This window comes from Podarcis muralis, chromosome 7, assembly GCF_964188315.1.
Source record: "Podarcis muralis chromosome 7, rPodMur119.hap1.1, whole genome shotgun sequence".
NCBI classification, from domain to species: Eukaryota; Metazoa; Chordata; class Lepidosauria; order Squamata; family Lacertidae; genus Podarcis; species Podarcis muralis.
In genome coordinates, this window is record NC_135661.1 from 56,764,713 (window position 1) to 56,777,413 (window position 12,701).

Here is a 12,701-nt window from a genome sequence, read left to right on the forward strand (position 1 = left end):
TGGTGTTTTATTGTTGTACGCAAACTGTTTTGGGGTCACTTCTGATGGAAAGCAGCACACTAAATAAATGACACACCATGTGGATTGTCTAGCATTTCTTTCTTGGAAAAACTGCAATTGGGAACTTCCAGGAATTTCAGCAACGTGATTTGAAAAAAGCATTCTCAGTTCCAGCAGAAAAAGGCTTGCACAAGAATAGGCCTTATCTCTCTTCCTGCCATCAATGGCTTCTTGATTGCTAACTTGACTGAGAGTTTCAGACTGTCCCTGCTTGGTGTTTATAAATCTGCCACTATCTTCCTGCAAAGCCTTTCCATTGTCCGTGGAGTCCAGGGTGTATGGGCTCTCCATGCAGATCCAGCTCCAATTGTTGCTGTGTTCTGCTAAGATATCCTGAGCCAAAAGAGGTGAATGACTCCTGGCAACCTTTTACTAGAGAAACTGGCTCCCTCAGGCTTAGCAAAGGGTGGAGGAAAAGATGCCCAGAGCCTGGACTGAAATGGTAATATAACCTGGCCCTGAAAGTATTTGAATGAAATTTAAGTACAGTACAGTGGAACCTCAGGTTACGTACCGTCCTCCTTACCAATGCTTTGGGTTACAAGCTCCGCTAACCTGGAAGTAGATGCTCCTTGTTGCCAACTTTGCCCTAGGATGCGAGCGGAAGTCGCACGCCGGCAGTGCGAGGCCCCATTAGCGAAAGCGTGCCTCACGTTAAGAACACTGTATTTAACTGAATGATATCTCACTGTACATATGCAGGCCTTTCCTGGGACAGAGTTTGGGGACTGATGCACTAATCCATGCTAACAAGCTAACCCTTGGGTCCAAGTCAAAGAAAAGTTAGGGCTCATCCACACTTGTTTTGCTTGTTCTGTGCTTTCTAGCCTTTTCATTTGTCCCATTGCTTCTCCTGGGGAAACCTGAAATTTACCGCTGAATCAGAACAAAGTCTATCGACAGTTACAGATAGGTAGCCGTGTTGGTCTGCCATAGTCAAAACAAACAAACAAAAAATTCCTTCCAGTAGCACCTTAAAGACCAACTAAGTTAGTTCTTGGTATGAGCTTTCGTGTGCATGCACACTTCTTCAGATAGTTTTGCAGATTGACATTTATTCCGATTCAGTGGTAAACAGTAAGTTTGCCCAGGAAAGGTGACAGGACAGACACCTCGGACTCAATACAGTGGTACCTCAGGTTACATACGCTTCAGGTTACAGACTCTGCTAACCCAGAAATAGTGCTTCAGGTTAAGAACGTTGCTTCAGGATGAGAACAGAAATCATGCTCCGGTGGCGTGGCAGCAGCAGGAGGCCCCATTAGCTAAAGTGGTGCTTCAGGTTAAGAACAGTTTCAGGTTAAGTACGGACCTCTGGAACGAATTAAGTACTTAACCCAAGGTACCACTGTATTGACTTTTTGCAGTTAGAAAAGTTACAGGAAGGTCACCAAAAAGTGTGTAATGAGTGAACAATTACTGAGAAGTCTCATAATCCCATCCCAATGCAAATTGGCATAAATTTGGGGTGAGCATTCAATTGCTGGACAAACTCTTTGCAAACAAATCTAAATGAATGCTCCATAAAGAGGTGGTTTAATATAAACACCACATAAACTTTGGGCAATGAAATCAGGATGAGTGCTCAGTAAACAGACCATATGGAGGAAGTCAAAGGGTGTTTTCCTATGCTCATTTCATTGGTTATGATAGACTTCTAAGTAAACATGCATAGGATTTTGCTACAGGTTCTGTAGAAGATGGTTGTAAGATGGTCACAGCAACTGACTTCTCCCATTGATGTATCTTCACCGTGAGTAACTTTAGCTGGAATCCAGCCACTGGCTAGAAACTTTACAGCTTTAAAAATAGCAATAATGCTTTTTGGCATTATCCTTTTTGTTCTGCTTCTGGAAGCAGACATCCTGAGTTGAAAGAATGAATGGCCTCAGATACCCTTTTCAAGGGTTACTGCCGGACATTCACATCACTAAAGTAGGGACCTGATCTTTCACTGAATTTGGAGGTTTGAAGAACAGAGTTTACATAGAGTCCTTATAATCCCAGGGCAGTTTATTTTATTCAATGCAGCAAATTCTGTCATGGATTACATTTATTTCATTCATATATATATATATATATATATATATATATATGAATGAATGAATGAATGAAATGTACCACATTCTGTGTGTGTGTGTGTGTGTGTGTGTGTGTGTGTGTGTGTGTGTGTGTTTACAGAAGAAATGGCTGGAGGGTAAGATTTCTCATATTGTACACCCACATAGCCAAACATTTGGAGGTCCACTGATTTCAGTGGGAGACAAGCTACCCAACAATTGTGTGGGGTGAGTAACCACATCATGGGTTTTTAAATATAAATTAATATACTAGGTGCATTGGGAGGGTGACTGATTTTCATCAGGACCACAAGGAGATGCTTCAGCCTGCCTTCTGCAGCTGTGCACATTTGTACAGTGGCATATTCTTAAATGCAAGGTCCCTTCATGATCGTCACAACTGCACCCCCCTAAGTTTATGAAACCTACTAATATTACTGTATAATCTTATAATTAAACATACATTGCAACCATCAGTGCAGTTCCCCATGTGTTCCCTTTCAAGCAACACATACTAGATTGCTGTGTATATACATGGGTAAATGATCTGGAGTGCGCCAATATCTCCTTTCAGAGTGATTTAAGTTGTGCTTTCCTTGTTGCACACCGTTCTCTTGAAATGAAAGCCTCTTGTGTTTTTAGCGTTACCAAAAGCTTAGCTTTGGAGCATACAGAGCAAATCCTCCTCCATGTTTTCCCCACACATCTTCTCCAGAGTGACCCTAGGAGCCCAACATCAGCGGCTGACTCTTTGATTGGCTTTAAGGGTAAGAAAGCATCTCAGTGCCTTCATGCTGACTGGGTGGCACTAGGACCCTGGTGCAAAAAGAGTAGCAGGTTTTCAACTCCCTGTGACCCCAGACCACTATGCCTCTGCCCCTGCAACAACGATCCTTAGGAGAGGGGGAAATATCCCATTGGCTTAAATATCTCCTTTCAAAACCGATGGGATTTCATATAGGGATAAGGGTGATGCTTTGGTTTGCTTTCTGGTGCAAGTTCACCTAATTTGCACTTCCAAAAAACCTTACACAAACCAAAGCACAGCTATCATTCAGAATCTGCTTTTCTCCAAATTTTGCAATGCAGCTGTATAACCAAAACATGCATGCAAAAAATACATATAGTAGGGGAAAGTTTAGACAAAGGTGCCTATATTATTGAAAATGCCATACAAAGGTGCATCATCTCAGAGAAAACTCCTCACAAGAATATTTATACTGGGAATGCTGACAAATGTTAATGAGTATTGACTTTAGATGGCTTGTGCCCTTTGGTACAAGTTGTAACAGGTACAACTTGTTCCACTATGTCAGGATGACTAGACACGGGTCACACAGACCTCCTTGTAGGTCCCCAACTGGGAGTTATCAATCCCTGGGTTTGTTTTTCTGCTTAAAGGCCAGCCATGCAGTTCCCCTCGATGACAATAAAAGCTTCTCCCTGTCCATTAATCTAAATCACTGGAAGTTAGGCCAATAAGTCATTGTTGCTGAGCATCTGTTTCCTGAGATAGATTTTTTATTTATTTCCAGGTACTGCAGAATAAGCTCTATTGTATTTTGCAGTGGTACAAGAGGGAACACACAAATCAGGGCCAGCCCTGAAACATTTTGCCATACCAAATGACCCCAAAAGGTGCAGGCCAGGATCCCCGACCACATCTCAAAGGATGCTGAGAAAGCCTTCCTCATGCATATCACAATCCACTGCACTGTGGAAGGGATTTGGGGTACATATCCTCATTATGGCATTGCTTTATATAGCATATCCCAATGCCAGCTTCCTTGGGTTCTTACTTCAGTGAGCCCAGCAATGCCATACAACTATTTATTTCCGCCTCTCACTCCTATTTAGACTTCACCCTTCTACCATGAGCTCAGGGTAGTTTGCTTGTGGAGTGTTGTTTCCCACACTTTTATGCTCCCCACAATCCTGTGAGGTAGACTTCACAGAGAGATGTGGGGAGGGGAGAGGGAGAGAGAGACTTTCTATTACATAGAAGAAAAATCAAAATCAAAGTAGCAGCAAGAAATGAAACTTCCTGGGCTGGGGTCCAGAAGGCTGGTGGGAATGTAAGGAAGGGAAGAGACCCATGGCAGAGGGGGTACAGGAGACCAGCGTGCCTGGGAATAGGAAGATAAACTTCTTACCTTTTTCAATTGTGGTATAAGAGGTGTCCATCTGCCCTTCCAGCCACCCCTCACCTCTGTTCATCAAATCTTTACTGAAAGTAAATTGTTTCCATTATTAGTCCTTCTAGTAATCAATGTAGTAGCAAAAAATTACACATCCTGGGCTGGGATCCAGAAGGCCAGTGCTCATAGAAGCAAGTGAAGCAAGCACCCTTGGGTGGCAATGCAGGAAGCCACTGGGCCTAAAGGGAAGTGAAGAAGCCTCCTGAGTAGGTTTGCAGAAGGCCAGCAGGCTGGAAGCAAGTCCCCTTGAGTGGGAATGAAGAAGGCAAGAGATCACCACCACCAACACAGAATGTGGGTGCCGCATTCTTATCTGTCCAAGATTTGGAGAGCCATGCCAGCAGGCCCAAAGGATGGCACATAAAATAAAGTCCTTTTATCCAAAGAAGGAAAGTGCCCTCTCTCTTCATGTGGCCTCCAGCTGCCTCTCAGCTGCCCCAACCGCCATCCTAAAGGGAGATGGGAAAGGTTTCTCTCAATTAAAGGGAGATGGGAAAGGTTTCTCTCAATATTTTCTAAGCTCTGTACTTTGTGAATACTATCTGCAGTAAATTCCTAAGTAAATCTCTGAGCTAATCTTACTTCTGCAAATTTCGGCCAGACAGTTAGCAAAGACAGCAGTTGCTTGCTATTTCTAATCAGACAGGTCAGGAGGTCATTTCCTGCCTAGTCAGCTAGCAAGAAGGTCAGGAGGTCGTTTCCTGCCTAGTCAGCTAGCAAGAAACCGCTGCTGTTAGCAGTAACTAACCAGACCTACTAAATTTGGCTGGCAGGTCAAAAGTTCATTTCCTACCCTGTTAGCTGCTGTCTGCAGATTTAAACCAGGCCTGCTAAAGAGGCCCCCCCTTTTCCTGCCTTATGCTTACTAATGCAAAGATGAGGAAAGACACGTGTACGAAGGAGAGAGGAGAGATTGCTTAGCTAGCATAAAGACAGGAATGTTTAGCAAGCAATAAAATGTGTTTAGCAAGCAATATAGATGTGCTATGTAAGGGAATAATTTGAGAAGGTATGGGAGGGGGGAGAGTGTTCAGAAGAGTATAAGAAGTCTGTAGATGCGTATTTCTTTACAGCCAGTGTATTTTCAGGAGCTATCCAACTGGTTGTCTCTGTGTACAGAATGTTTCTGTGGACAGATTTTAATAAACTCTTTTTCTCCAAAGAAGATTTTGCTTTCCTGGTACTTTTGTTCCCTCCAAGGTCCGGGGATGGCGTGGCTGATGGATCCCTAGGTAAATAAGGCTTCATTTCTTTGGGGGCTCGTCCGGGATCAGCCCTCTCCCCAATACGGACCAGAGGGCCAGGCTCAACCAAGGTGAACAGCTCAGCAGCGTTTGCAGGCTTCAGCGCGCACCCCACCTGTTTCGTGGGGGAAGCCGGCCACACTGTCCTGCAGTGGAGACATCTTGTTGAGGGAGAAAAACAAAGAGGACGGCGCCAAGGGGACAGGTCCGCAGCGGAAAACGGTAAGCCCAAGGGAAAGGGCGTGGGCCCCCAAGGAAGAGGGGGGCGAGGTCTGATCAAGCCTCACCTGGTTGTGCAGAGGGCCACCAGGAAGGGAAAAAAGGGTGTGGCAGTGTTATGCCACCAGTAAGGTTTGGTAAAAAGGGGACTGGTTGTGCAGGAGAGTGCCACCAGCAAAAATTTGGAACAGAAGAGGGAGGGATATATATGTATTGTGATTTTTTTGGTGTGTTTTGAGTATTGCATGCTGAAGTTATTTTGGTGTGTTTTGTGTATTGCATGCTGAAGTTATTTTGGTGTGTTTAGTGTGTTACATGTTGAAATTATATTGATGTGATTTGTATGTTGTATGTTGCATGTCAAGATACTCCAGTGGCTGAATTGTTAAGTGTGGGCCAGGGCTTAGCGTTCCCCTTGGGTGATTGCAGGGTTGTGCATTTTCTGGCAGGTCTGTTGTGTGAGAGAATTTTTACTGTGAATAGTAGCGAAGGATCTGGAAGAAATGGGTTCTGGCCAAAGTAAAAGTACCCCTTTGAAATGCTTTTGGAGATTCAAGCTGATGAGAGGGGAAGATGAGGACATTGTGAATTAGATTGGCCCACCCAAAAGAACAAATTGGCCGTCCACCGGGACCCTTGATTTGCAACTCATTAATCCATTATATCAGAACATTTTGAATGTCCACCCTGATCAAATCCCCTACATTTCCACATGGAAGACCAATGTGGAAAAGAACCCCCCCCCCCCTCCTGGCTGAAATCATGTTGCCAAAAAGTCTCAGGCAGCAGTATCTGCTCAGTCAGGAAGACAGGAGGACAACCCCCCAGTCCTCCAGGATTCAGAGAGGGAAGAAGATAAAGTTTTAATGCCCCACCGCCTTATGCCCCGGCAACAGCCCTGGCACCACCCCCGCCACAGGGAGCAGATGGCCCAGCCCCAATCCCGTGGACAATGCATTGTTAAGACCTGGGCGAAGATGGAGAAAGGGAGGAACGAGAAGAGGATGATGAGGATGAGGCATTTGTAGGAAGATTGATTAAGTTGACAAGTGATGGAAAGATATGAACAGAGGAACAGGCAAAACGTTTGAAAAAGTATGTGGAACTTTATGAGAAGTGGACGTTAGTCCCCATATGTTAAAAACAGCGGGATGTATAGGGGAACAGAGAAGAAAGTGGCAGAAAAAGTGGGGAAAGGCAGTGAAAAGAGTGACCCTCCATAGGGCACATAAAGCACAGGAGAAGGGCGCGGCCAGAGTGATGCCTCTCCATAGAGTGTATGACCCTCCGACCCCCGCGGGACCTAATGGGGTGGTGCCCAATAGAACTCATACAGTTCAACATGTCCCCTTCTTTAGTGCAGATGTTTGTAATTGGAAGAACCAAAACCTTTCATTTGAGGAAAACCCAGCAAAAATAATTAAGCTGTTTGAGGGAATTTTTAAAACATACAACCCCACTTTTTATGATGTGCAATATTTGATGGATGCCCTGCTAACTACAGAAGAGGCTAGGCGAATTCATGCTGAAGCCCGAGCACACATGAGAGCGCAGGGGGCAGGAGATCAAGCTGTTGCAACAGGATATCCTGAAACTACACCGAATTGGGATTATCAGATCATTGAAGGGCAAAATACCCTCACCACTTATCGCCAGAATGTCTTAAATGGCATGAGGAGGGCAGCCAGAAAACCCACCAACTTTGTGAAGGCCAGAGAAATAGTACAAGGGACAGAGGAGGCCCCTGGAGCCTACTTAAAGAGGCTGAAGGAAGCCTACCGCCAGTATATCCCTGTGGACCCAGATGAGGCTGCCAATGCCCCTATCATAAAAACTGCCTTTGTAGCCCAAGCGGCGCCCGATATCGACCAAGAAAAATGAAGGTTTTTATGGGCCACACCCTGAAATAGATGTTAGAAAATAGCCCAAACCACTTATAATCAGAGAGAAAAAGAGACCCAGAAGAAAAAAGGAGAAGTACCAGGCAGAGAAGTTGATGGCCCTGAAGACGGGAAGTCCACCGTTAGGAGAAGAAGAGGAGGGCGAGGCCGCTTAGGAAAGAGCAACAGCATGCCTTCAAGGATTTGAAAAAGGCATTGCAGCAAGCACCAGCGCTGGGCATCCCAAATCCTGAGAAGCCTTTCTCCCTGTTTGTGGATGAAGACCAGGGAACAGCAAAGGGAGTGCTATGCCAAAAATTGGGAAGCTGGCAGCAGCCCGTGGCATACCTATCTGAACGCCTGACGCCTACAGAACAAGGTTTACCGCCATGTATGAGAGCAGTTGTGGCAGTAGCCACCCTACTGAACAAAGCTGACAAATTTACTTTTGGCCAAGACACTGTTTGTGTGACTCCGCATGCAGTCCCAGCACTGCTTGACATGAAGGGTACCTATTTCCTCTCCCAAGCAACGATGAGAAAGTGCCAGATGCTATTGTTGCACCCACGTTTGAAGTTCCAGGTTACCACAGCCCTCAACCCAGCTGCCCTATTACCAGTAGGAGTAGGTGAGGAGCCCACGCATGATTGCATTGAAGTAATGGACGAAGTATATTCCAGCAGACCTGATCTTAAAGATGAAGCAGACCCCTAGTGGCCATCATGGTTTATGGATGGAAGCAGCTTCATTGAGGTTGGACACCGGAAAGCAGGCTATGCAGTGGTAGCCCTGGAAGACCAGGTGATCGAAGCAAAGTCACTCCCGCCTGGAACATCGGCCCAGCTGGCAGAGCTAACTGCGCTTACCAGAGCCCTGAGCCTGGCAAAGGGACAGAAGATAAACATTTATACAGATTCTAAGTATGCATTCCTGACTTTACATGCCCATGGAGCCTTATGGAAAGAAAGAGGTTTGCTTACCTCCAGAGGAAGCCAGGTGGCCCACCCACAAGCCTTATTGAACCTTCTGGATGCTGTATGGGAACCCGAGGCAGTGGCAGTTATCCATTGTTATGGACACAAGACTGGACCAGGGGAAGTGGCCAGAGGAAACCGATTGGCAGACAAAGTAGCCAAGGAAGCAGCCCAAGAACTGGCCCCCGCCTTGGTTATTGGAGCACTGGTCCCAGAAGAGATTTTAAGCACCACTGACAAGCCAGCCTATACGAAGCAGGAAAGGGACACTGCAGATGCCCAGGAGCTGACATCGTCCAAAGAAGGATGGTACCTTACCCCTGATGACAGGATATGGATTCCAGAGTCCCTTTCTCGGCAGGTTACTCAGAGATACTATGATTCAACCCACATAGGACCAGATGCTACAACCAAGCAGCTGGAGAAATGCTTCTATATAGCCCACCTCTACCAACTGGCAGCCCAGATTTCCAGGAAATGCCTGCTGTGTCAAAAGAATAATCCCAGAGCCAGACCACTGGCTCCCCCAGGGATTCAGCATAGTGGAACTGCACCTATGGAAGATCTTGTCGTGGACTTTACTGAATTACCCCATTGTGGACTACACCGCTACCTGCTGGTGGCAGTGTGCACCTACACCGGAGGGCCGAAGCATGGCCAACAAAGACTGAAAAGGCATTTGAAGTAACCAGGTGCCTGCTTAGGGAAATCATCCCTCGCTATGGATTGCCAAGGTCCATAGGATCTGACAATGGACCAGCATTTGTTCATGCAGTCCTACAGGGACTGGCAAAAGCGCTCCAGATCAACTGGAAGCTGCATACTGCTTATAGACCCCAGAGTTCTGGAAAGGTAGAGAGAATGAACAGGACTCTAAAGAATCAGCTGTCCAAGCTGACGCAGGAAACCAGGTCTAATTGGGTGACCATGTTGCCCTTGGCATTACTCAGGGTCCGCAGTCTCCCGTCAAAGCAAACCCACCTGTCACCTTTTGAAATTCTGTTTGGAAGACCAGTTCCATATGTTAGAATGTTAACTCCATATGCTAGCCAAGATGTGCAATTGAATAACTATGTACAGTCACTCTCCCAAGTTTTCTTTTGTCTCGACAGGTGGACCCAGGCTCGCAACCCCTGTGTGTTGGCTGCATCAGTTCGAGCCAGGTGATGAAGTGTGGGTAAACGATTGGGCACGGACGCAGCTACAACCGTGCTGGAACCTTATATCGTCCTGCTCTCCACACCCACCGCCGTGAAATTCGCCGGCATCACCCCTTGGGTCCACCACACCAGAGTGACCACTACAGATTGGACTGTGCAGTTAAATCCTGATTAACCCCTTCGGCTGACCATCTCCAGACCCTCCGCTGACGACCGCTCTGCTGATATCACTCCGGAGGCTGATACCTCCGGCTGAAGAATTGGATGGGAGGGGCGCCCGCGGGCAGCGCTCCCAACGTACCTGTTCTACGAACTCACCCACCTGAGAATATCCTACCACAATATAGGGACAGAGCGAGACTTACAATAATTTGGGAAGAGGACCACCCCATTGGGCATTTGACTCCTCACCAGGCTAGAGTTTTAGCAGCAGTCTATTCTTGTGGGTGTGTTGCTTTTTATTTCTCACCAAACCCCCCTCCAGGAGGTGCTTCTCTTTCTCCCACTCATCGAAGTACCATACACCCAGTGGGCCTTAGAGGTAGTTACACACATACCCTTGAGTGACTGACACGATACCCACCATGACTGAATGTTGGTGGGAGGAACCATGGAGATATTGGGGATGGTGGGTAGGAGTGATATGTACCGGCCTGCTTGTTTGGATGCTCCTGTATTTTTGTTGGCATGAACGGTACCGTATTTGTGGGAGGAAACGTAATCCATCTATACCTTTGATGATTCTCCTTTTCTTTTTTTAGTTGGAGAGCCCACATGTGTATTGGCACAGGCAGGAAAAAGTCCCCCGACTTCCCTTGCCGACATTTCCCGTTTGATGACTGAGTGGGGTGCCCATAACCCCTAAAAAAGGTGGTTACAAATGGCTGAAATGGAGCATGTTGCTTCAACATTTCAGACCATGGCGAGGCTATCCGTGATCTGGCAGCAAGCATTGAAAAGGTAGCATATGTCCCTGTACAAACCTGGGAGGGCTGGGATATGTCTTGGTTGGACGGCATCTTCCCAGGTGGATGGATGGGGAGGATATTTACTATGGTGATAGGCCCAATAATGCTTCTATTGCTTTTCTGCTTCTGTATACCCTGCTTAATGCAATGCTTGCAACATATGATGGAAAAGATGATGTCTCGCACAATGGATCTGTGTGTGATTGTTTTTATGAGAGAATATAGACCCCTACCCCAGAACGAATCTAAGTAATAGATTGTTCAAAAGAAGAGGAGGGAGTAAAGGGAGATGGGAAAGGTTTCTCTCAATTAAAGGGAGATGGGAAAGGTTTCTCTCAATATTTTCTAAGCTCTGTACTTTGTGAATACTATCTGCAGTAAATTCCTAAGTAAATCTCTGAGCTAATCTTACTTCTGCAAATTTCGGCCAGACAGTTAGCAAAGACAGCAGTTGCTTGCTATTTCTAATCAGACAGGTCAGGAGGTCATTTCCTGCCTAGTCAGCTAGCAAGAAGGTCAGGAGGTCGTTTCCTGCCTAGTCAGCTAGCAAGAAACCGCTGCTGTTAGCAGTAACTAACCAGACCTACTAAATTTGGCTGGCAGGTCAAAAGTTCATTTCCTACCCTGTTAGCTGCTGTCTGCAGATTTAAACCAGGCCTGCTAAAGAGGCCCCCCCTTTTCCTGCCTTATGCTTACTAATGCAAAGATGAGGAAAGACACGTGTACGAAGGAGAGAGGAGAGATTGCTTAGCTAGCATAAAGACAGGAATGTTTAGCAAGCAATAAAATGTGTTTAGCAAGCAATATAGATGTGCTATGTAAGGGAATAATTTGAGAAGGTATGGGAGGGGGGAGAGTGTTCAGAAGAGTATAAGAAGTCTGTAGATGCGTATTTCTTTACAGCCAGTGTATTTTCAGGAGCTATCCAACTGGTTGTCTCTGTGTACAGAATGTTTCTGTGGACAGATTTTAATAAACTCTTTTTCTCCAAAGAAGATTTTGCTTTCCTGGTACTTTTGTTCCCTCCAAGGTCCGGGGATGGCGTGGCTGATGGATCCCTAGGTAAATAAGGCTTCAATCCACGAACCCTTTTCTGAAAGTAAATTCAGCCTGCAAAATGCCCATGTCAAGCCCTCCCAGGGAGGTTCACTGTTGTGCAACCTGATGAAGAGCTCTGAAGAACTCGAAAACGTGCTCACTGCTTGGCGACTTTCTGGTTGGTCCCAGCAAAGGAACTGCCCTATTTTCTTATGAGCCAACACTTTTGCCCAGGTCCCCTAATCAGCTCCATGTGGAGGGACTTGGGACAAGAATAATTCCTTCTTATTATCCACACTATGTAATATCCTAACTGCTCACAGGGTAGGACCAAGGCTCACCGGTAGAATATTCAACTTTGCATGCAGACGGTCTTGAGAAACCCTGGAGAGCCACTGTCAGCATGGACAATACTGAGTTAAGTGGCCCAGTGTCTGAGGCTGCATAAGGGAACTTCCTTCATCCACAAAGCTCCCTTGGCAAGGCTGTTTGGAGAGGTCTCAACAAGGAGGTAAGTTTCAAACACTGGAACCAATTCCTTCACAGAAGATGCTGGCAGCAGGAAGATCAAGGGTCTAACATATTCTATGCTTAAGACTAGGGGTCAGCAAACTTTTTCAGCAGGGGGCCGGTCCACTGTCCCTCAGACCTTGTGGGGGGCCGGACTATATTTTGAAAATAAAAATAAAAATGAACAAATTCTTATGCCCCACAAATAACCCAGAGATGCATTTTAAATAAAAGTTTTACATTCCACTAATGTAAAAACACACTGATTCTCAGACAGTCCGTGGACTGGATTTAGAAGGTGATGGGGCCGGATCTGGCCCCTGGGCCTTAGTTTGCCTACCCATGTTTAAGAAAGTTTAGTAAAGGAAAAGTGGTTTGGGGGAGAGAAAG

General features: G+C 46.0%; 1 protein-coding gene and 1 long non-coding RNA gene across 3 annotated transcripts; both read left to right on the plus strand.

The window, feature by feature from the left end:
- The first annotated feature begins 5,649 nt into the window (after nucleotides 1–5,649).
- On the plus strand, nucleotides 5,650–11,758 carry LOC144328438 (uncharacterized). Its single transcript, XR_013393675.1, has 2 exons — nucleotides 5,650–5,784; nucleotides 9,748–11,758. It is a non-coding gene; the product is annotated as an uncharacterized LOC144328438 (long non-coding RNA).
- On the plus strand, nucleotides 7,671–11,758 carry LOC144328437 (uncharacterized). Of its 2 annotated transcripts, none has more exons than XM_077931836.1 (2): nucleotides 7,671–11,239; nucleotides 11,279–11,758. In XM_077931836.1, the coding sequence occupies exon 1, from the start codon at nucleotides 8,391–8,393 to the stop codon at nucleotides 9,321–9,323; it is 933 nt and encodes a 310-aa protein (XP_077787962.1). In that variant the 5' UTR covers nucleotides 7,671–8,390; the 3' UTR covers nucleotides 9,324–11,239; nucleotides 11,279–11,758. The 2 variants fall into 2 exon arrangements, with proteins under 2 accessions (XP_077787962.1, XP_077787963.1); XM_077931837.1 differs by having other exon boundaries at nucleotides 7,671–11,061; nucleotides 11,092–11,758.
- Nucleotides 11,759–12,701: the final 943 nt, after the last annotated feature.